The sequence below is a fragment of the Megalops cyprinoides genome, chromosome 3 (assembly GCF_013368585.1).
Source record: "Megalops cyprinoides isolate fMegCyp1 chromosome 3, fMegCyp1.pri, whole genome shotgun sequence".
In the NCBI taxonomy this organism is placed as follows: domain Eukaryota; kingdom Metazoa; phylum Chordata; class Actinopteri; order Elopiformes; family Megalopidae; genus Megalops; species Megalops cyprinoides.
The window spans coordinates 25,712,801-25,736,166 of NC_050585.1; the positions used below are offsets into that span (position 1 = coordinate 25,712,801).

The following is a 23,366-nucleotide window of genomic DNA, read 5'->3' on the forward strand; positions in this document are numbered from 1 at the left end:
AGTGTTCACAAGTTATACAATGTGTACCTGGTACACTGCACAGTGTATTGTGCAATACATGTATTTTTCTCACATTTTTATCACATGAAAACATGGGGAATACATTTTCCATTTTAGATGGTGAGGTCCTATCTGAGCATCTGTTTTCACCTACAATCGGGATACAACAAATACAAGACACAACCATAGTAACAGATGCTATGGAAACATGGCGATATGAAAAGAACTGATTGTGGTTCTCTTGATAATGGAATAAAAAAAAGAGCAACCCAAGCAGATAGTTGTCATGCAGAACCTCTGTTGTGAACATGCATCTGTTTGAAATCTAGCCTGAACCTAGACCTTAAAGCACATGTTACTCATAACATAATGATAATTACAAAATATATGATATATCATCTTTACATCGCATACATGATTGTACTGTTTTTTTGTGGTTTTTTTGGTAGTTATCTGTTTATACAGCGTAATCCTTCTGGCTGTTTGATTTGAGAACCTTTCATTCTAGCTGATGCAGTCTGAAAGAAACTGGATTTTAGTGGTTTGAATATTTTAGTGGTTTCAAGAAACTAATACTTCATCTTGTCATCTGCAACACTGGGTCACAGGAAGAGCCATATCCAAAACAAGAAGAGACGGCAAACAGCTCTGTGCTGAGTCACCTCAGTAATGCATGTAATAATTTCTCAGTCTAACAACAGATCATAGAACTTTCATATAGCAATGTACATATCCTGTAACCTTCAGCAGGACATGTGAGATATTGTATTTCACTGCCAAGACATGTACACAAAAAAAATTGTCAGCTGAATAATCAAAAAGGCTTGGTTCAATCAAGCATATTGGATCAAATATGTGTTAATAAATTTTGTTTATTAGTTCATCACTTTTGCTTAAAATGAATGCATCCTTATACTTTAACTTTATTTATTTAAATACATATATAAAGACATTTGTATATATAAGAATTATTAATTTTCTGAGACAATCCATCAAAATACTCCCATGATATTTCTGACTGTATCTACACCACACTCAATGAGGATCTGGGACCACAAGATTGTACTGCATTCATGAATTATTGAAATGACTGCACCCAGATTCAAAAATAATAAACTGACTTTAATCCAGACAAAATTATGTATGCTTCCTGTTATTTTCTTCAGAAAGCAAAAATAAATGTATCTAGTTCTGTACTATCCAAATTGTTTGAGCGATGCATCTAGTCACCAAGAAGAGCTATTTGATTGTACAGAATGCATATTTCTAAAACTGATCTCAAAATGTCAGCTACAATTTCATGAATATCTCTAAATCTTGCACAATGTTTTGGTATGTATCATTTAGACTTACGTAATTCTAACACAGGTTTCAGTCTCATGGAGGTTGGAATTTTTAAATGTCTGACATCAAAAGGACTAACACTACTTCTCTAGTTTAAATCTACCCATCCCTGCAAATATTACATTTTTGACACATCCCAACAATAACGGCCCTGGAATCATGGTTTCAAAACATCTGCCATATGATTACTTGCTAAATAATCAAAATGCAAATTTGCCACATGACTGCTGAAATATATTAACTAACAATTAAATTATTTTGCTACTATTATATAATACACCGTCACAAATGAATGACAGCTGCAAAAGAAAAGCATCTCCCAAAAATGATCATCTAGCAGTGATGTTTCTGGGATGCATTCTGTAGACCTATCACAGTTACATTACGGATAAGGTGCCGCTCAGAACCTCATTCTGGTAGCAGTTAATGCAGTTAAGCATGAACATTTCAAAATGACCTCAATGGACCATGACAACTGCAACTGAAATAATCATCATGTTAGAAACTGCAATTCAGGCATCTTTTGAAATAACAGAGTAGGTGAATCATGTTTTAATAACAGCACCCGCCCACCAATGTGGTTCAAATAAACAAAGCTACACAAACAGCGAAGCTGGAAAGAGAGCGTCTACGCATGTCAGTTTACCAAGGGTTTGGCTGCATCGCTGAATCTCACTACACCTCAAAACCAACCAGAAACGTAAGAGCTCCAAGGCACTGTTAGACAGGATCAGCGTCTTCTGTACTGAGTTTGAACAAAATTTCCAACTATATAGTATTCTAGTCTAGGGAAGAACACGATCCTGCTTTGGAGATTTTGCCATCACTTTAAATAATAAATGGAGGGAACTGCTACTTTTTTCACTGCTTGAATTTCTGATTAATTTGGCTTGAAACGAACAAAAAAATGTTGAATCCACAAGGAGCCAAAGTAAAAATTTTAAATCCATTATTCAAATGAAGGCGAAATCACACAAAGATGATACGTCAAACCCTGTCCCTACTCCTAAGGTTCTCATGAGTTATGAATAAAACACATGAGGTAATCTCATCCCATACACAACCTTCTGAGATTGCCTAAGAGTGCTTTGGGAGCATGTCATTCAATTGGTTTCTATTGGCAAGGCCAAGCATTGTTTGTTTTGTGTACATTACATTATGTATAATGAGAATGAAGGGAGTGCGAACATAGCATCTGCTTCCTACAAGTATCTCTTCTGAGTGGTGTGACTAAGGGCCGCAGTGTGACGTACTAATAAGGAGCGGGGCTTCTTGCAGGCTGCAGGTTCAATTGCTGGGTCTGGCGCTACTGTTGCACCCTGGATAAGAGTGTCTGCTAAGCAAATGTAATGCAATGTGATGAAGTCACTTCATGAAACGATGACCTCTGGATAGAGTATGGCAATGCAATCAAGTAAGACAAAGTAACTATGAAGTGCGCATGCTAGCTGAATGGGTGACATCCACCAATGCCAACACAAACCATGTTGGCTTAGCACCACCACAACCAGGCTGCCAAATTTCATTCCAAATTCATTTTACCCAATACAAAGCAGAATTCAGTGTGCCTTGCTCTGTTCTTGTCTTGCTCTGGGAGATTCATTTCTTGATGTCCTGTGCACAATTAAGTCATTTCATTCCATTTTAGTAAAGATTTCTATATACTGGTTAACCTGGTAAAACAAAATAAACACTTTTGCACTTAAGCAGATATGTAACCTCAGGCCTCTTCCTCACAATGAATGTTTTGTTTTGCTGACAATGATGCCTAGAAAGGCTAAAAAACCAATTAACAATCACTGACATCTGAATTCAGTATAATCAGAGCTTTAGAACCCACCTTGGCAATACACGTTGTAAACTGACACAATATAGAAAATAAAAATAAACAAACAAACAAAAAACATGGTAATCTCTGCTTGAACTGAAATCCCTGTATAACATGCAACAAAACTGTGGTCCAAGATGAATCAATACCCTGTCTACAGCATTATGTATGTCAGTGTTGAACTGGAGTTAGGGTTGTTGTTTTTGTTTTTTTTTCCCTTGACCCGTAAGAATATCATTGCACATAGAATACCTGCTGAGTGGACCTCTTCATGCAGCAATCAGGAGAACACTGGAGATTCAAAGAATATGCGCTAAAAGTAATGGCAGTCTAAACTTTGCTTTGATCAGCCAGAAACAGCCTTTCACATAGGTAATACTGACACCCCAAAGAAAACCTAGATAAAACGATAGAAGCAGCAGAAAAATGGCCACTGATATCACAGTGCACTACAGGGAACACCCAGAATGGCACAACTATTGGAATAATTAGTGCTTTTTTTTACGCCTTCCACTGGTGATCTTTCCATAACTAGGGTCTCTCCAAGGAAAACGGCTGTCAGTGTTTTCTTTTCCCAAGTCCAAAGGGCAAAGTTCACAAGAAAACAAAACGACCACACAGAATACAAGAAATGCAGGTGTTTTGGTCTACTGATCTATCAGGCTCCAAAAATCTTTTACCATGGTGGTCGTGGTAGCAGTAGTAATAGTTGTAGTAGCAGTAGTACAGGTAACAGTAGAAGTGATGCTAATAGCATGGTCCTCAGTCAGTCGGATGTTTATAAATCGATAGCAATCCAAACAGCTTTGGTCCTTTTTACCCCCAGGGCGAGTCATTTTTAAGTTATTTTTAGTATAGTGCTTCTCAAAAAATAAGGTGGTCCATCTAAAAAGGTCTAATTTCGCCTACTTTTTAAACGGTGTTAACCTGCTGAAGTTTTGCCAGAAGGGAGACTGGCTCCTTTTGGGTTCGTTAAATTCAAACACCTCCGATTGTGCCAAGCCGTCTGCTACCATGTACTGTCCTGGATTCATGGGGTCCTGGGGAGGGGGGTATGAAGGGGGCACATATCTGTTTTGACCTACACCTGGATGACAAACAGAGGGAAACAGACATAGAGCGATAGAGAGAACGAGAGAGAGAGATAAAGAGGGTAGATGAATATAGTCATTTTATGACATGGTTATTCACTATTAAACATGAAACAAACAAAGTCACACATGTTGGATTAAAAGGATGCGTGCTGGCTTTAAATGCTATAAAGCACTGGGCCTCAGACAGTACAAGAGCACTAGACAAAAGATGACAAAAACACTATTGGGATAAATTCCTGTTACCTGCTGTATTCTCAGCAATTCTTCAAGTTGTCTGAATGATTTGAAATGACCACTGGACAACATCAATTCACTAAATATCAATCAACTAAGTTAACAGTTTAATAAAAGCTTTGGGGAAGTCATCAATTCACATTTCACAAAGTTGCCATGGCATCTTAACAAGTAACTATATTTCTCTGAAAATAAAGTAAGCTTTTAGACCACGTCATTTTTCCACTGCATACCTGCCTGTCATTTTCGAATTTGGCAATTATGATACAGAAGCTAAAAGCGACTGTTTGAACAGTGATGTTCAAACTGAGTCATTCTCCTAACAGCCAGAGTGCAGTGTGGCTGTTTTGTATTTCTTCAGAAAGAATATGCTTTGCTCTGGCTACTGAGACTGTAGTTGCTACAGTAGTTGCCATGGCATCTTGACAAATAGTTACTATTCTACATATAATGCTCTCATGGTAAATGAATATACCTTTATCATTTTCATACCATGTCCATATAAAATGTCCATCTTTCTCAAGATGATATCTACAAATGAATCTGAAAATTCAAAAGAATACTTCACCTTGTGTTGCCAGGACAAATTATTTCAAACAAAGATTACGTCATCTTGCTATGATGCAAACGTAACAACATAAATGTTGCATTTGCATCAAACGCTAAGCAGACACTACATTATTACTAAATAAGTTCTATGCATTAGAGAACTTCATACCTTTCACATTCCATTAACATGACAACATAAAGAATGAAAAAACATGCAATAGAACACAGAGACTGGAGAAAGATCACCTTCCAATAAAACGCAACGAGCTGTCGCAATTAATCCTTGCTTGATCAATGCATGATGAACTCTGAAATTACACTGTAGTTCTGATGTAGAATAACACATAAAATGATACTTGCAGAATCTTCATTGCTGTTTCTGTGCAGTTACATTGTAATAAGAGGATCTGTGTTGGCTGTAATATCACAATATACATGGTATCACTCAGGGTGCAGAAGCGAACAAAGCACTGGAGACTTTTTGAACCCTACCTCTGCTGTACTTATAAGTCATGCCTTCTTCACTTTCAGTAAGTGCTACATCATCCATTAAACACTGATATGCTAACAGCGCACAGGTTATTATCAACAGACAACACCTCTCTGGTGTTTTCTGGCGTTTTTTTTTTGTACCTAACTGTCACTCTGATTATATCTGTGGCCAGGGTGCATGCTTTCAAAGGGTAAAACCATAGAAAAAAAAGGCATTGATACTTTTATATTTATGAGGGCTACACTGCAAAGATTATTCCCTTTATAAGTACACCAAGAGATTTTCAGTTTACTTGTGAATGACTGAGACATGGATCTCCACAATGCAAACACTGTTAACAGACGCTTTTCAAGCCCAGTGACTGAAAGGGTTTCATTATTTTTAATCTAAAAGCCTTGCAGAAAACGATGATTGCTGTCATAAAAAAATGTAATACTCAACAACAAAAAAATGACTGCAGCCGGCATCTCCCTTTTCACAATGCGAAAAACAGCAATGAAGAAAGTGGGTGACAGGATTCAGGACGACATTAAAGAAGAAGAAGTGCTAGGGGATCACCTGGTATCGCTTTGTTGCCTCACCTTTCTGCTTAGTCACCTTGCGCACTGTCATTGCAGCTTGCCGCTTCTGATACTCAGAAATTTCAAACCCTGGAAATCAGAGGCACGCATCACACAACACAAATCAGTAGAGCACTTTCATCGCTGACACCCCTTTGATGTATAGATTTCCATTCAAATGCTGGACAGTGTGAATCCCAGGGGACATATTCAGTTGGACAAAGCCAGCATGCACCAAGCCAACTGTCAGATGTCAACTATCAGATGTTTCCGAAATGAATGGGCTAACTAGCCAAGTATTTTTCTCTCAGTATACCCCTAGCTGTCTTTCCAGTTTTTGTTGTAGAACCTTGCAATTATTCTTGTATTATGCTATGTATGTGCAAGTGGTAAAACATTATACTGTAAGCAGGCTAAGAGTAAACTACCTCAACAGTAAAACCGCTTAATTGTTGTAATTGCAATACATTACCTTAATTGCATAACATGACATGACTTATTACATACACAATAAAGTTTTTTTCCACTTATAGGAGAGGATCCATTGCAAAGCAACACAAACCACACACTCAGCAGTCACACCTATTAGACTGTAAATGGTTAGCATTCCATTTACCTATTTTTTCGTCTTCTTGCACCATTTTACGCTCTTCGTGGAAAGCCCTGAGCCACCGGATTTTCTCCTCCAGCTTCTTGGCCAGGAAGAGGTGGATCTCCTCGGTGTCCTTGTTGTGTAGTTTGAAAGCGTTCTTCACACTGACGTTGAAGTCATCGTCCCTACCGTCGTCGGCGTCAATCACCTCATACCTGTCCATGTCGATGCGGCCCTTGTAGTACAGGATGTCCCTGCGTATCAAGTCCTGGGGGGGGGGGAGAGAACAAACGAGGGCATCACTGTTGTCCCTGCCGCCAGTGACGCCATCACAGACGTACCATTCAGTCCCATCTGCCCCAGACGCCTGTGAGTCAGCTCTCTCACTGCTCCTCACTATGGGTGTAACGTAAGACATTTCTCTCATTAAAATTCCTGGAGCACGACCACATTGGAAAACGCTTATGGGTGCTATCACCGGACAGACATCAGGTAATCAATGTCCTACTGCTCAGTCAATCCAGGACATCTGTGCATGTCAGAAAGTCAAACAGAGAAATCGCCTCACTTCCAGCTTGCAATCATCAGGTTCAAATAGAAGACAACTCAGCCCAATGATGACCGCTCTCAGAGAGCAGTATGAGGAACTGCTGTCCAGTAGGGATTTTTGCTTTCCTTTAGGAATGTAAGGATTCATTAGACTAATTCAGTCATTAAAATAGTTAAAATAGTAATAAATGAGTATTACAATATCTTAAAATATATATTTTAAAAGAGATGGTCTTTCCAAGATCCAAATTTGAAACACTGAACCGCAATAACAGTCTAAATTCTTTAAGGCCTAAATGACAGACACGGGAAGAGGTGTGATATTGATAATAATGCATGGTACTACTACTACTACTGATAATAATAGTAATAATAACTTAAATTACCTGTATTGTTAAGTTATTTGTTCAAATACTTTCATACTAGTTTCTGGAAAATACTCTAGACAGTAAATTGGTCTGTTGGAATCTGAAAAAATAAATTTGCCTGGATATAATTTTTTTCCTGACATGTACCAAACCTTCATTAAAAATAGTAAATGGTTTCATACAACATCTGTCATAGCAGAAGACAGTGTTGAGAGTTAATATCAAAGCCAAGCACAGACACTGTCCATAGCCACATCCTCAAACACACCCACCATCAGCTCAAATTTCATATTTGTAATCCAAGCCTCTTGCAACAACATGGAAATCTTGGAACACTGTGAAAGGCCTCGTTTTTGACATGAGAAGCAACCCAGTGTTACTCACATTGTGCAATTACAGCATTTGTTTTCTTAGCACATGTCCTTATCCAGGGCAATCAGCATACGCAACATTTCCCCATTATCCATTCACACAACTAAATATTTACTGAGCTACCTCATCTTAATTGAAGGGAACAACAGCAATGTCCCTCCCAGGGTTCAGACCTGCCCCCTTCTGGTTACAATCCCAGTTCCTACACCATATTTCCAAATTTCTGTTTAAATGTTGGAAGCATTGAGACAAACCTGAAAATGTTAAAATCATCTTCACTGTAATCCCATGTGTTGTTTGGCATGAAATATTTAAATTGTCATTTGCATTGATTCAAATGTAATGTTAAATCTAGGCCCAGGTTCAATCTAACACTGTGCATTTTCTGTTAGTCGTTGCCTAGTAACTAATCTGACCATTTGTTCTTTATTTGGAAAACACCTTCTTATTAATTACAGCAGCCACTTAGAGTCTTGTTGTGTAGGGCACAGACAAACAGCATTGCAGTTTGATTGAACCTAGACCCAAGTTTAAAATGAAATCTCAATGCTTATTTTCAATGCTTACACAGGCTTTGTGAGTGCACTTTTCTTCTATGACTTCTATAATTACACCTCATTAACCGACGAGATTCCAACAGATGTGCTGTCATTTCATCAAATAAACCATGATGTGTCACGGTCAAAAATAAACCAGCTCACAGAGCTCGTGTCACAATTTCCTAACTATTCTTAGACTGTGTGGGAAAATGCGTTGATGGCAATATGTTTCAGATCTTGGCTTTCAGTGCTACATTAGTTTTATTTCCACAACTCAGTGGCATTTGGCACTGTGTACTATTACAGCATCCATAAAAAAGTTATGCAGACCTAATAAATATAATAAATGAATCTATAGAGCTTTACTCACTCTATCTTCCCCAGATTTCCCCTGATTTCAACATGACAGGTTATTTTAATGTTTTGAATCAGGGAATTATTTCTGTATTATAGGTGGGTTTTCCTAACTTGGTGCCAGGCCTCTGTTTTGCTGGTTTGCTTGTTTGTGTTTCATCTAAATATGCTAAAGGCTTTTATACAGATTGATATTTGAGTGATTAATTTGCTAACATATGAGACTGCCCTGGCTTTTAACATATAGATGTAATTGGTACTTGATAACATGTGTAAAACAAAAACATTATAGCACAAGGTGAAGTGTAAAGAAAGGAATTGTGTTTAAAGAGAAAAGCTCCTTAAAGAGAAACACATTTAGGAATGTTTTCAGTAACCGAGAAGACTGATTAAGAGATTCACTGGCACAAAAAAACAGATTACTCTGTGAAGCCAAAAGACTCAGTGTGTGGAGGTTTGTTGCTTTACAGCAGACAGAAAAGGTACAACACACGGCTTATACTGCTGAATAGAACAGATGTTGCAACATGTTTTTGCTTTCCGTGAATTAACATTGAGGTTGACAGATGCACATTCTGCTAAAGGGAAGGAATTTACTGTGAAGCTGTTGAGTGAGTCATCTGGATCAGTATATGTTCAAATGTCAGACCTGTCAGAACATAAATTCAATATCCATCCAATTGTAATCACCCTCTTCAGAATGTTTGTTATATTATCAGGTATTTGATATGGAAAGTGTTCCAAGTGTAACAAGTGCTCCTTTGCTGGTTCATTTAAGCCATCTATTTGCAAACAATTGCAAACAAGAGATGTTCCTCGAAATAGTTACCCTGAGCCCTTAAGGAATTGTTCTTAGCAATTAAGGTGAAAGGCTATCAATTGCATAAAAGGTGTTTTTATTTGAAATCAAACATAAACTGAAATTTCTCAAAATAGGTCTACTGGAAAACCTATATTTTTCTTAAAATTGTATTAGCTTCAGCTAAGGGTATCTAAGGGTAACTATTTTGAATAACATATCTTGTTTACAATCATATAGATGGCTTAAATGAACCAGCAAGGAGCACTTGTAACACCTGCCATATGAAATACCGTCAGTCTCCATTTCCACAGAAACATGGACAGCTGACCAACTTGCTCTCTGGGAACACAGACACGGGACAATATTGCATAGCACAGAGTACTATAAAACACTGCGGACATATGGTCAGCTCTGTTTCAGCTGTGGAAGTTCTTGTCTATGTCTCCTCTCCAGAGCAGGAGGAGACCTATTTACATAACTACAGATCTGAAATATCCTTTTGCACCTGGTTTACTTTTTCACAGTATTAATTGACTGTGTTCTACATATAGCAAATAAATGAACAGCTCTGTCATTGGCATCCTGGTGACAGTTGCCAGCTCCCTTTACTGTATGGAATCCTCCCAATGGCATCAATATGTGTGAAATACTTGTGTGTGATAATGTAAATCTATGCTGCATATTGACCTATGTGAAGTTTGTAAATGTCCATCATTCAAACAATGAGGACGACCATCTACAATACATTTATAGCATCCATCATGAATAAAATAAGGAACACAATATAACTGAATCAAGTATTTTGCAATACAATTTAAAGGTGACTACCAATTCTGTCATTTGCCCACCAAAGTGAACCTGGATTTGGAGCTGAAAATATGTAAAGATGTGGCTGACTGCACACACATGGTGACCAGGGCAAAAGCAGATGGTAGAAGATATATATTTTTTATATTAATAGTGGAATACTACTACTATCAGTAATGATAATAGCCTTATGATGATGATGATGGTGATGATGATGATGCAGTTTCAATAAGAATACATGTTCAAGTATGAGATCCCTGACCTTTTTACACAGAACCATCTGATGGTCGAACAGGAAAAAGACCCTCTGCTGGCTCCTCCCATAGGGCTGGTAAATCCAGGACATCTCTCCAGTGTAGACCAGCTCAGAGCTTCTATCCAAAATGTCATCGCCCTGCACAGAGACAGAGAGGTGAGTTATTCCACTCATTTCAAGCCTCTATCCTAAGTACAGTGCTGACAAATATGTTGTTCAATTCATTATATTTCAAATGCAATTAGAATATATTAATGCAAAGCAGAAATATACTGCGATATAGTAGAAAGGCAAAAAGTACATATTGTAAATATATTAATTGAGCTAAAAATTATATTCTGGAAAACATATTCTCTATATATTATTTTTTTGTATGGGCAAAACAGGTAAATGTAAAAAATGTTTAGAAAATTTGGTTAGGCACTGTCGATACAGAGTTTTTTGAGATGCAAGGACAAATTTGTTCTACCACTAGAAGCTACCATCCATCATTTTGTGACATTGTACTAAAAAGAAAGAAAAAAAATCAAATACTGGTACATTTTGATAAATAATTCAATATTCTTTTATTAAATGCCTCATACCTCCTTTGGTTATGTTAAATTCCAGAAAGATCTAATTTTAGAGATTAAAGAACAAGGTAAAATTCTTTGTCCAAGCACTTAGCTACCATTCCCATATATTACATGTTTTGTGCATTATTCAAGATGCCTAATTAGTTACAAGTTCTGCGGAAAATAATTTTCAACAGTAAAACAGGTCAGTATACAACCAGATGGAGCCCCATTGGACAGGACTGCTTTGAGGCTTTGAAGTGATTCAATCATCTGAGAGGTCTCCATTACCTGCAGCAACACTTTGCTGTTTCTGCCATCTCTTTATAAACAGACTTTATAAATAATAAATGCACATCTTTCAATTCTCAACTGGTTTGCTTCTGTTTCGATGCTATTTACGTTTTCCCTATTTTCGCCATAAGAAACTTAAGAAATGCTGCACATACAAGGGTAAAAATAGGCAAATAGATAAAAATGCCACAAAAGATTAACATCACCAGCATAAACATACACCTGGTAGAACATACAGAGGTATGATACTGTATATAAGTGAGTCCTTACACTATGGGTTATAAGAACTAAAAATCATAACCTTTCTAATGTGACATATTCTTTGGGGGGTTTCAGCGTGAATAATAACATTTCAATGGGATTGTAAAGAAAAAAAAAACACCACCTGCTGCCTAAAATGTTCAGTGAATGTTCTGTAAACAAATGACCATTCGGAAGACTAAGGGCTATACTCCATATAACTGCAATGTGCTTGTTCTTACCTGTGAGTAACACATTTATAGCAAAGTTATTTATTTTAAATAATTAGGTGCTTGGCAGTGGCTGAAATCATGAATGATGTTATGTAAGAAGCCACAGAAATGGTAACACTTAAATACTTTACTCAAAGCTAAATGTTAGGGACAAACAGTGCTGCAATTAAATTAATCTGGTCCTGAGAGACATGATGGACAAGCTGAATTCAACAATGCTGAATACTTCTGAACCTGTAATCATGTCAGTGATTGAACTTTTACGACAGTCTTTGTCTAGCATATACAGAAACTGTCACTTGAGAATCAGGTTCAAAGTGGCCTAAATATTTATGAACAGAACGTACAATGATGTGAGCTGATCTGAAGTTCAGGTTTTTTTAGTGAAACAGTTTAATTTCTGCTTTAACGATGAAGGAGTCGACAAACTCACGCACAACACTGTATTCATTGGGGAAAAAAAGATTGCCACAGTTCCTCCTCTTGTTCTGTTTTGTCTTGATGTCTACCGGGTGGAGTGCATACTCATAAATGCATTAATCAGTCTCTTTGGTCGGCTCGCGAGAGCTCCATTAGTCTTTTCAGAGGACGCGTTCCCTCATTAGCACCACAGTGAGCTCCTTGCTGGGGACTGGAAGTGATTGATGAGATCATCAGTCATGACCAACCTCTCCAATAGGGCCCCCCTCCCCCAACCCCCTCCACAAAAGGTCACCTTCTCTCCCGGTTTGCATCTGCACTCACTGATTGGCCTGTGATCCCCTCATCTGGGCGCCTGCCTCATGATGTCTCTTGTCGTAGTAGGGAGGAAATGTAAGCCGTGACTAATGAAACAGCATGTAGCAGTTACTCTACAGCATGTTGCGCTGCTCCTGGTACCATAGATTAAATCAAGAGTCACTGGCAGCAGCATGCCCTCAAAGGCTCCGCTACAGGTACAGTTGTTGCTCATGTGCAATACAGTTTTAAGTATACACAAAAGCAACAAGGGCATTTTGATGCTTTACTGAAAGTGGATTTAACTTGACCGCCTTGACCTCATAGATTGACTTGTATGGATCTTGCACTAACTGCTTGTAAACAAAACTATTAACTAACACATTGAAATGATCCTCTGTTCTTTTAAAGAGAAAAAAGGTATTTATGAGTGAGGATATACTTGTGGTTACATGTTTTCTCTGATGGCTGAATGTGATATTTGACCCTCCAAAAAAGGTACACAAGAGCTGCTGTACTCTTCTCACACTACCATTTGCATTCACACTGCTTTTATGCAGAGGACAAATACTCAATAGTTATGGGTTGCAAATGTGTTGGCAGGTATGGATCTCATAGTTTCACAGTGCACCTAAGGGAAGAACACACATGCATACATATTAATGCTGCATATGTTAACCAGGGATGAAAAAATCCTTGGAAGCCTCCAGTGGGATCACAGGGAAACTCACAAATCCCGACAAGACTTGCTCAAATGGTATGCAGTCACAGAACTGTCAACAGAAAAGCCTCTTTGAAGGCTGTTAAGAATCCTAAAAGAATGGGCAAATGGCATCATTCAATTATTCAGCTTTGTACTGCAAAGGCTAGAGAGTAAACAACAGCTGCATGAATGTTCACTACCAACACAAAAAGGAGGCAGCACTCTTTTGAGGAGATTTGCTGTCCTTCACCTGACATGAAAGGTGTCACTAGAGAAGTATAAGAGTGTGTGTGTGTGTGTGTGTGTGTGTGTGTATGTGTGTGTGTGCGTGCGTGAGTGTGTGTACAGTGTCATTCTCATGCCCTACACCTTAAGTCTCCCCCAGACCAGAGTCACAGATTCATGGCACAGATCTTACCAGGGGGGTGCCAGCTTGATTACACATGTGCCCTCTGATCCTGACAGACTCTGGTATTATGCAATACAGACTGCACTTTAATAACACAATGAGAAGCACGCAGCATCATGGGAAATAACCCCTGGCATTCCTGACACATGTTATTACATCATTCCGCTTCTCTGTCTCAGCAGTCTGGAAGGAACCTCTGGCTTTTTTCCCTCCCTGTACCTTTGATTACAGAATCAGCCCAGAGGTGTGAGGAAATGATTGTGCATGCAGCACTTTAACTCGCAATGCAAATGGTCATTTTTGCTGAGAACATCCAAAAAGAGAACAGCAATTCTCAGATACAAGGTCGATATTACCTGGCATCAGTACAAAAAAGGATATTGCAATGCGCAGAATAATTTTCCTCACATCAAAAGCCAATGGAAATTTAGAAATGCTACAATTGCTTTCCTGAGGGAAGCTCAATAATGTTCTTTTCTTTCTTTGCTTTTCATGAGGCTAATGACTTTGAGATCATAAATTTAATTGCAATCTTTTTTCATGTAAATAGTGTTGGTCTAAATTTCAATCAGTGATACCTCTTCACTGTAAGAGGATGTTTTGCCTCCTTAATACTCAGAAATATCATGGGGTATAGTGTTAGCAAGTTAATGTGAAAAAGATAAAGAAAACAAAATGAAAACAAAACCTGCCAAAATGGCCTTTGATGTGGACACTATTATTTCCACAAAATGAAACTATCAGCACATATGACTACCAACTCATACCTGTTTCAGAGGCATCCAGCATGATTGACAGCACAGGTAGGAGGAAGATATTATTTTGGTTAATGTTGAGGTCATTTTAGTGTATTCTTAATTATATTAGTTTTCCATACTTATATAATAATATAACATTAAAATGATGATTAAAATGACAAAATCAGATTTGGTCAATGCCAATTTAGGAGGAAACACTTTCCACACATGTTTTACTACAAAAGCTGGGATAGTGGAATATGGACTTCCCCAAATAATGGCAACAGAATGCGCACAACGGTTGTTATTTGGCAACACAAGTGAATATAAACAGAAATGTCCTTGTTCATTTTTTCTTTGAAATGTCTCATTTTTCATGCTTACAATTGAACCATGTCAAGTCAGCCATGGCCAGACAGATCACCATATGGCCCTGCATTCTAAATAGATTCAAGTCAAGCGCAGGGTATCTGGCATTGGCACTGATAATAAATGAAAGCTGCTGGTGGCACAGCACTCATCAAACGCCAATACTAAAGAAAAAGCAATATCTATTTCTAGCTTCAAAGCCACAGACCATATGTCACATTGTCTCAAAAGCAAGCTCGTACAGCACTGTCACAGCAGAACATTACAGATTATGGAGTATTCTTACAATGTGTGTGGCGATAATTTCAAATGGCACTGTCTTTGATTTGTGCAGTGGTCACTATTATTCCAAACTTATTAACAATACCTTGCTTTGATCCTTAAAGAAATGTCTGACATCACAGGCACCAAAAGACTGTAGAATTTTTAAGATTAAAATAAATTGCCCTTAAACAACACAACAACTTCCACTGGTGTCAGTGAATGTTTTGTTTGCCTTGCATGCATCTAGACTGGCTTTAATACATATGTACATACATCATAACAACAAGCTGGCTTGTAGCGCTATTAATTCATGGCCTTGGTTACAAAATCTTATAAACATAATGTATATATGGTAAGAGCTAAGCAACACAGTTACTCTTAATATCCGCCAAATAATTTGGCTACTCCCAGGCTAAAAACACCCATTTATGTCCATGTTTCATTTTAAGGCACAATTCTATATCTCAGTCACGGTGGTGCTGTTAGGAATCAAGCCACTGGAAAGAACTGACCACCACTTGACTTGACTGTGCTGGAACTGCATTGGCCCTACCTCCCAGTCCAGGACAGACGCCTGCCACTGTGCTATTTTGTCGATGTTCTCCAGTCGCCTCTTGCGTTCATTGATCTGCTGGGTGACATTCCTCATGACAGCAAGGGCAGCTGCGACGTAACGGTAGTCACTGCAAAGAGAGGGACACACATAGGCAGTGTCACAGCACTGCAGCACACCTGTGGGGAAGGGCACGGACACAGACCTCAACAGCTGCACTGTCTTTACATTTACTGCAACAATCACCACCTTACTCTTCTGTGTTTGAAATTTACTTGCATTTCATCTCGTACACTGTAACAATGGACAACTTACTTTATAAACACAAGTCATATCATATTCAGAATCTGAAACAATGACAAATTTAACAGACAGAGCAACAGTTTTGTTACTGTTTTGCATTTTTGCTATTTTTCACCCAACCTTCGGTAGTCACAAATGATGACATTTAAGCACACCACCACTGCAACAAAAATCATTCAGTCCACGCAGGAGATCAGGGCGAGGTGCAAATGCACACATGCCTACCATGCCTATTTTTTACACGTCAAGTCCGACATTGCACCAGGAAGCAAATGCTGTCAGAGAATAGGTGCACCGTCCTGAAGCACAGGCACCTGAGGCAGTCCCAGGGTGCTGACAGCAGAGCTATGTAGCCCACCAACCTGTACCTCCACCATAACAAAGAAAATCTGTTATATTAATGTGGGCTCCCTGTACTACTGTAGATAAACATGATCATTTGCACAGGGCCCCATGTGCACATTGAACAACTGATGATTCAGCCCTAAAATCATTAAAAGCACGAGTGTTTCAAAATGACATTTAAACTGATGCTACCCTCCAGGGTGACCAGCACAGCTTTTTTGGCATTACTCATCAGGTAACCATGACTACAACCTGCTGTATCAGGTCCTACAGGGAAAGCAAGGAAAAGTTGAAGGGTACTCCAGATAACCCAGGTGCTACGACAGAGATCTGATACCAAGATGGTGAAGCAGAACACAAAATGACTAGAAATGACCATTTCTAACAAGTTACTATGTTAGTTGAGGCATTGGAAGAAGTATCTATAATGTAGCAGGGTTTCTTTTCCAATCAGCGGAACATGAGCGTAAAAAACATGGACTGGTCTCTTTATGCTTAAAACAGCTGCAGTCATAATTGCAATCACAAGTAATCTAATTTTAATAAACTGTGTCTATGTCTATAAAAATGTATTGAGAACAGTGCTGAAGACCTTTAAGTCAATACTGATGACATTCACAAGCTTATTTGATCATATTTCAGGATGTAAGCTCTTGACTGGCATGAGCATATGCATGGACATGTCCAAAATATTAATAGCAGCACAAGTGGTTGCTGTGTTACTCTGAACAATGCTGACAAGGCAGAGAGGAAAGTTGATTGTCATGAATGACTGACTCAAATTTTCATTGACATATTTAACTAGATTTCTCATTTCTGCACCACAATTTCAGTATCTATTTCAGTATCTATTTTTCTATTTGTGTGCATCCAGCTACTACAGGCGAAGCCTTACATCACTTACAGTTATATCACAAAATGATGTGTCTCCAAAATTAAAGAATATTACATATTGTGACATTAACATGGTTACATACAAAGCTATGAAGAATGGAGGCAACTGTAAAATATATTTCATTTATTGCCTGTTTTTGAAAATTGAATAGCATAGTAAATTCGCCACATTATCCTCTGCCAAGTTGCATGACTCAGCTGGATTCACTGCTCCAACGCAATCATGTAGATTGGTGTCTGCTCTATGTTCATGGCTTTAAATATATATCAAGATTATATGCCCCTAAGTAGCAAAAATATTTTAAAAGTTATAACATAGTGTGACATGAGTGCTGTCACTGTGGTTGAGTATGCGCTCTGACTGCCATACCAACAACCCTCCTTGGTGTTGCGGTCAAGCTGCAGGTTTGGTATCCTGTAGACTCGGGTTTGAGGCTGGGTGGGGTGACTGTTCTCGCCCTTCGCTACACATAGTATCTCATATTTCATTTCATCTCATATTAAGGAGGCAACTATTCTTTTATGATTACATCTGTACCTAGCTCAAATGATTTTCTGTCATTTTAACAACAGCTATTGAAATTATACACTTCAAAGATTTTAAGACATGGCATTTACAGTAAATACAAACCAATTTATTGTGATTTCAAATCACCACAATGAAAAATAAATAGGAACAAGTGATAACAGCTACAGATTGAAGGTAATAACTATTGGCGAATTTTCTGCTGCACTTGTAGTTAGCTTTATGATTCAGCATACAAAAATTGACTCCATGTTTTCTTACAGTGCAAAAGGATTGAATATTATACTTATTTTGGGTGATGTTCACCAGTTGATACCCCTGAAAAGCAACACAGCAGTTAAAACACGATGAGATGTAGCAAAAGGAAACTGAATCTGACATGGCTTAATTGTGAGACATTCAGCAGCACCAACTAGAAGCAGAAGCCCCTGTTTTGCTAGTCATATGTGCATTTAATCACTCAGTAATTAAACTGGAGGAACTATTTTCTGTGAAAGCCACAATTCATCAGGGGGGGCATACCAACTAATCCTACAGAGAGTTGACAAAGTCTGTCCTTCTTTTCCACATATGTATCAGGGCAAATATGTCTGGCAACATTTGACACTATTAAAACCTAACCCTGCGCTCACACCGACAGTGACTTTATCACTGTATGTCACCAGATCACGTCACTAGCTGCAGCTAGTCGCTGTGTATGCACTTTTGTAAGTCGCTTTGGATAAAAGCGTCTGCTAAATAAATAAATGTAAATGTAAATGTGTTGCTGCCGCTTGCTGCAGCCAGCTTGTGGGCGTTGCTAACATAGTTTTGAGGAAGCGGGCTACAAATGTATTTACAAGAGATGCATCAATTTTCTAAAAAATGTATATACTAATAAGTATTATAAATATATATCATATTTTATATTTATTTATGTTATATTTACATTGTCTTTGCTATATTCATCGTGGAGTTGTATGTTCGTATTTTCTTAAAGGCAAGCCTATTAATACATATCGCCCAATATATGCGTGAACTCACAAATCAGGTGCATTCCCGCTGAAAAAATATGTTTTGAAGGGAATTTATTTTCCTATAAAGAGGGTGATCTTGCTTCAAACACTACCATTTCACCATGGACCGCAAAGCAGCATTCCCAATCGCCGCTATGAGAACTAAAATGCTAATATAGGAACTAAAGCTAAAGAAAACGTTTCACAGCGAAAGAATATAAGGATATAACACATCTGCCCTGATTGGCCGTCGCTCGACTCTGCCGCTGCTCATTTGCATAAAGTTGAACTTTGCTTAACTTTTTTTAGTCACCAAGTTGTGGCAATGAGACGTGACGTGCCACATCGCTCAGTGTCGCCCAGTGACCATTGGAAATGAATGACTTCCGGCTGCTTTGTTGTTCGTAGTCGCTGCCGGTGTGAGTGCAGGGTAAGAGGGATACTAAAATCATGACTGACATATTGAGGAAATCAATTTGCAAGATCTTCAAATCCTGCTTTGGCTCAGCCCTGAATGCCTGGAATAATTTTTACATAAAAAAATCAATTCAGTGGGGCAAACCCTGTTCAACTGCAAGAATAACATTATTCTGCCATTTATTCCAGTTCCTGTTCCATTCATAATACCTTTTTTCAAGTTTCAAAACCCTTCTAGAGTGCATGATTTTTCATGTTTGGTCTGTGATTAAGAGTATTTGGGGTCACAATTTCATCAAATTCATAGTTTGAGAAATCAGTTAAGCTTCTATAAAGAACAACTGACACAATAAATTGTTTGAATGAAGATAGCACTTAATCTTCTCTCCATTGCACGGTACACAGTAACACAGTACATTCTTTGGATTTAGTTATTATACTGTTAAAACATCAATAAATGTAGTTTTTACAAACTGTAGCATCATGTTTCTGGAAAATTAAGCTGTTTTACTGGTGTGAGTGGCTTGTTTTAAAATTCTGACAAAATTAAAAATGAGGCAGGTGATGAATGACTATTTTTTTACTCTGAACATCCTGACCCTGAACCTGATTTTGATGCTTTATTATTTTCCCTGATCATTTTTTGAAATTTTCCAGAATTTTTACCAGAAGAGATGAAAGGCTTCCTATTAGGCATCTTGGTGCGCTGTAAACTTACCTCCAATTAATGAGAGCTCAGGCTAGTTGCTAGGTTACTATTAAACAGCGAAGGGCCTGGTTTGTGGGCAGCACATTCGCATGCAGATAGGTGGTATAAATAGGATTGTGAGTGTCTTCAAGGTTTTAATGCCTATTATGCATTGTGCATGCTAGCAAGTTTCAGATGGTGCCTTGCATCACCTCCTTCAAAGACAGTGCAGAATTCTTAGCTGCAGTGCAGTACCTGTGCTCTTGTACGGTGTACTTGAGCAGCTCCGCCAGCTGCAGCGGGTACTTGCAGATCTTCTGCACGGGCGTCAGCAGGAAGCCGTCGATGGCGATGTCGATCATCTGCTGCAGGAGGCGGCACGCCTCGAAGAAATGCTGGTAGCGGCCGTCCTTCATCAGCTTCGACAGCTCCATGCAGGCGTCCAGGTGGTTGTTGCAGTACTCCGAATAGATCCAGAAACCATCTTGCTGCAGAGCAAGCGACATGGAGTGTGGGGGGTCAGATCACAGCCGGACGGCAAACAGGACGGCAACTTTCAGCAAGTGAGCCGACCTTCAGGTGAGGATAGCACAGGTCAACCGTCCTCTCACAGTGTCAGCTGTCTCTCACCGCTCGTAACAGATAGACATTCATGCAGATGATAATCAAATTCCACCAGCGGAGTACAACCCCCGACACAGACCATATTCACCTCTAAATTCTGTTTTCCTTGTATTTTCTTGTTTTAGAATGCATGATAAGCGCATTATGTTAGGGGTGCCTAAAGAAAAACTTACCAGTAATGAAGCTTCAGATTTATGAAGGTTCATTACTGGTAGGTGAACCTTCATTTTAATGATATATGTCTAATTTGAGCTTGAAATTAATTTGAAGTCTTCAGAAAAAAAGTGTTTGAAAAATAACCCCCAAAAAAGGGTTTAGTTGGAATAACAAGCATGCACCAAGTCCATACATGACTAATTTACCAATGCTTAAAATATCCAAACATTTTTTCCTGGGATTTAGTTATTCAATGGACCAACCTAGCAGGTATCCTCTATAGCTGGTTCAATTCAACTGAAACATTGATTAAGGAATGCAGAATTTAGAGAATTCAATAATGAGAGAATGCCACAGAGTTGCTGACCATTTCTGACCAAGACATGAACAGGTATGGATACAGGACAATACACTTAACAATGTGCTCATTTTCAAGATAATTTTAGCGCAGATATATTAATTTGCATTTAGATTTCCAAAAAACACCCTCATTTCTGGGTTGTAAAGGCCCACATAAATTAGCTTTGGGCAAAGATATTGCCCTCTAAAAATAGCCCGCTCTATAAAGCAGGTTTAGTGTCTCAGATAATTGCGCATCACATGCGGGTGTACGCAGAACAATGGAGTGCAATGAGCAAATCCGAATGTTAATTGAAAAATTCTTTATCTTAAAATTTAATAAACATGGTCTGGGGTTTGGTTAAACAGAACAATAGAATCACATCAATGCCAGATCCCAATTGTTATTCTCTGCAGCCGATGGAAGCTCAGTGAGCATTAAAGTCTTTGAGTAGGGTGTCTGTGTTATTGTTCACGCCTTTGCTTCATGTCTCGCAAGAGACATCACCACTGACTCGGTAAGAAAGCATCGGCTGGATCAGGGGCTCATGTGGCAAGTTTCCAATATTATTCTAACAATACAATGCATTCTTTTACTGCATTACAAAACAGGGGTCTTAAATTGTTTTAATCAGTTAAAGTCAATAGCTCATAACATATAAAGGAGAGTTTTTTTTATAACTGTCCATGACAATTTGATTGTTACATGTGATTTATTGTCAAAAGAATGTCAAATGAATGAATAAAATGGATGAACAGTGCTTTTTCTTTTTTGTGAAATGTCCTTTAAATATAAAGAAAAACAAAGTGTCACTGTCACTAGTGCCATTTTGAAAATGACTGTTCCTGTGTTGGCTCCAATGCCAGAGAATGGTCAGGCTCCTTTGCTAAATGTAGTGGGCACAGTGGTAAGGCGCAGGGCTTGTACACCATAGGCTGCTGATTCAAATCCCTGCTGGGAGACAACCGTTTACTCTCAAGCAAGGTCCTTAACCCATCATTGCCTCAGTAAATATCCAGCTGTACAAAAATGAATAAAACCTGTACAAGTGGGTTGTCTTTGAGTAACTTAAAAAAAAAAAATGATCCAAGGAAAAAATGGTTAGAGTTCCATGCCAATACATCAAACATTTGAAGAGGAAATGTAACACCCCCCCCCCCCCCCCCCCCCCCACACACACACACACACACACACCATCACCACCACTCATTATAGATGCTAATACTTCTATTAAGGAAATTTTATCCTTTTTGCAACATATTTATGATCAAAATACAGAAACAATAGAAAAATCCTGTCCATAAACATATACATTTGAAGACTACAGTATTACTCATCATCTAAGCTCTGTTTCTGTTTCTGTGAGAGAAGGACATTCATCTGTACCTGACTGTTCCATAACCCCAAAGAAGATGTGATTTACAATAAACAAATACAAAATAGATACAATAATTATAAGAATTATAAAATAAAATACTGAGTATTGCCTGACCAAAATACAGTCTAAATTTCTTATTAAAAAAGAGATTAGCAAGGAATAAAGAACTTACATGTTCTAAGAAGCAAGGCCCGATTTCACTGAGATGAGGTTCCTCTGTGTTGTACTGCTTCTCAAGATCCCGGACAAACCCCATCTGAAATCTGTAGATGTCTTCAATATTCCCAAATATGACCTTCAACTGATCATCATTGAACATGTCTCTTCTCTTTTTGCATTGCCTCAGATACCCCTGAAATCAAGAGTATGACATCACAAATGAGGTACAGTCAGACAACTAAATAAACTGGGTAATCTATGTAAAAGTGATATTATTTGTAAGGAATCATGCAGCCAAGAGCTGAAGTCTTATCTACAAACTACAAACTACAAAGCTGATGACCAAAATCATTTCTTCATGAGAAGAATGAAACACAGTTTTGTAGGTAATTGCACACAAGACCTTATTATCAGCTTCAAATTAAGATGAATTACCACTGATTTTAGAGTGTTATAGTATTTCAGATAAGATTTTCCTGGCACAAGCAATGCATTACCATGTAGTAGAGAAACGCTAGCTTAGCCATCCTGTCTTTGTGGATCTACATAATTCTGAAGCCTACAGAAGAAGAAGATTAAGTAAATGCAGAGAGAATTTATTGAACCTGTCAGGAAATGCATAACTTCCATAAGTATATTTTTCAGGTTTCAGAAAAATCTCTTAATATGCCAGAGCCCTCAACTATGAAGAAAAACTGCCTGCCTGCTTGTCCACTAGAAATGATAG

At 38.3% G+C, this 23,366-nt stretch overlaps 1 protein-coding gene across 8 annotated transcripts in view; it reads right to left on the reverse strand.

The window, feature by feature from the left end:
- Positions 1–1,344: 1,344 nt before the first annotated feature.
- The window catches only part of arhgef9a (Cdc42 guanine nucleotide exchange factor (GEF) 9a), an 84,570-nt gene continuing 62,548 nt past the window's right edge, over positions 1,345–23,366 (reverse strand). For 7 of the 8 annotated variants that reach the window (XM_036523613.1, XM_036523612.1, XM_036523615.1 and 4 more), the window contains 7 exons: positions 22,653–22,832; positions 20,238–20,470; positions 15,815–15,944; positions 10,748–10,879; positions 6,719–6,962; positions 6,124–6,192; positions 1,345–4,259 (listed from right to left, as the gene is read on the reverse strand). In XM_036523613.1, coding sequence (XP_036379506.1) covers positions 4,078–4,259; positions 6,124–6,192; positions 6,719–6,962; positions 10,748–10,879; positions 15,815–15,944; positions 20,238–20,470; positions 22,653–22,832 — 1,170 coding nt within the window. In that variant the 3' untranslated portion in view covers positions 1,345–4,077. Of the gene's footprint in view, positions 4,260–6,100; positions 6,193–6,718; positions 6,963–10,747; positions 10,880–15,814; positions 15,945–20,237; positions 20,471–22,652; positions 22,833–23,366 lie in introns of all 8 variants that reach the window. The other variant, XM_036523614.1, reaches the window with a different exon arrangement.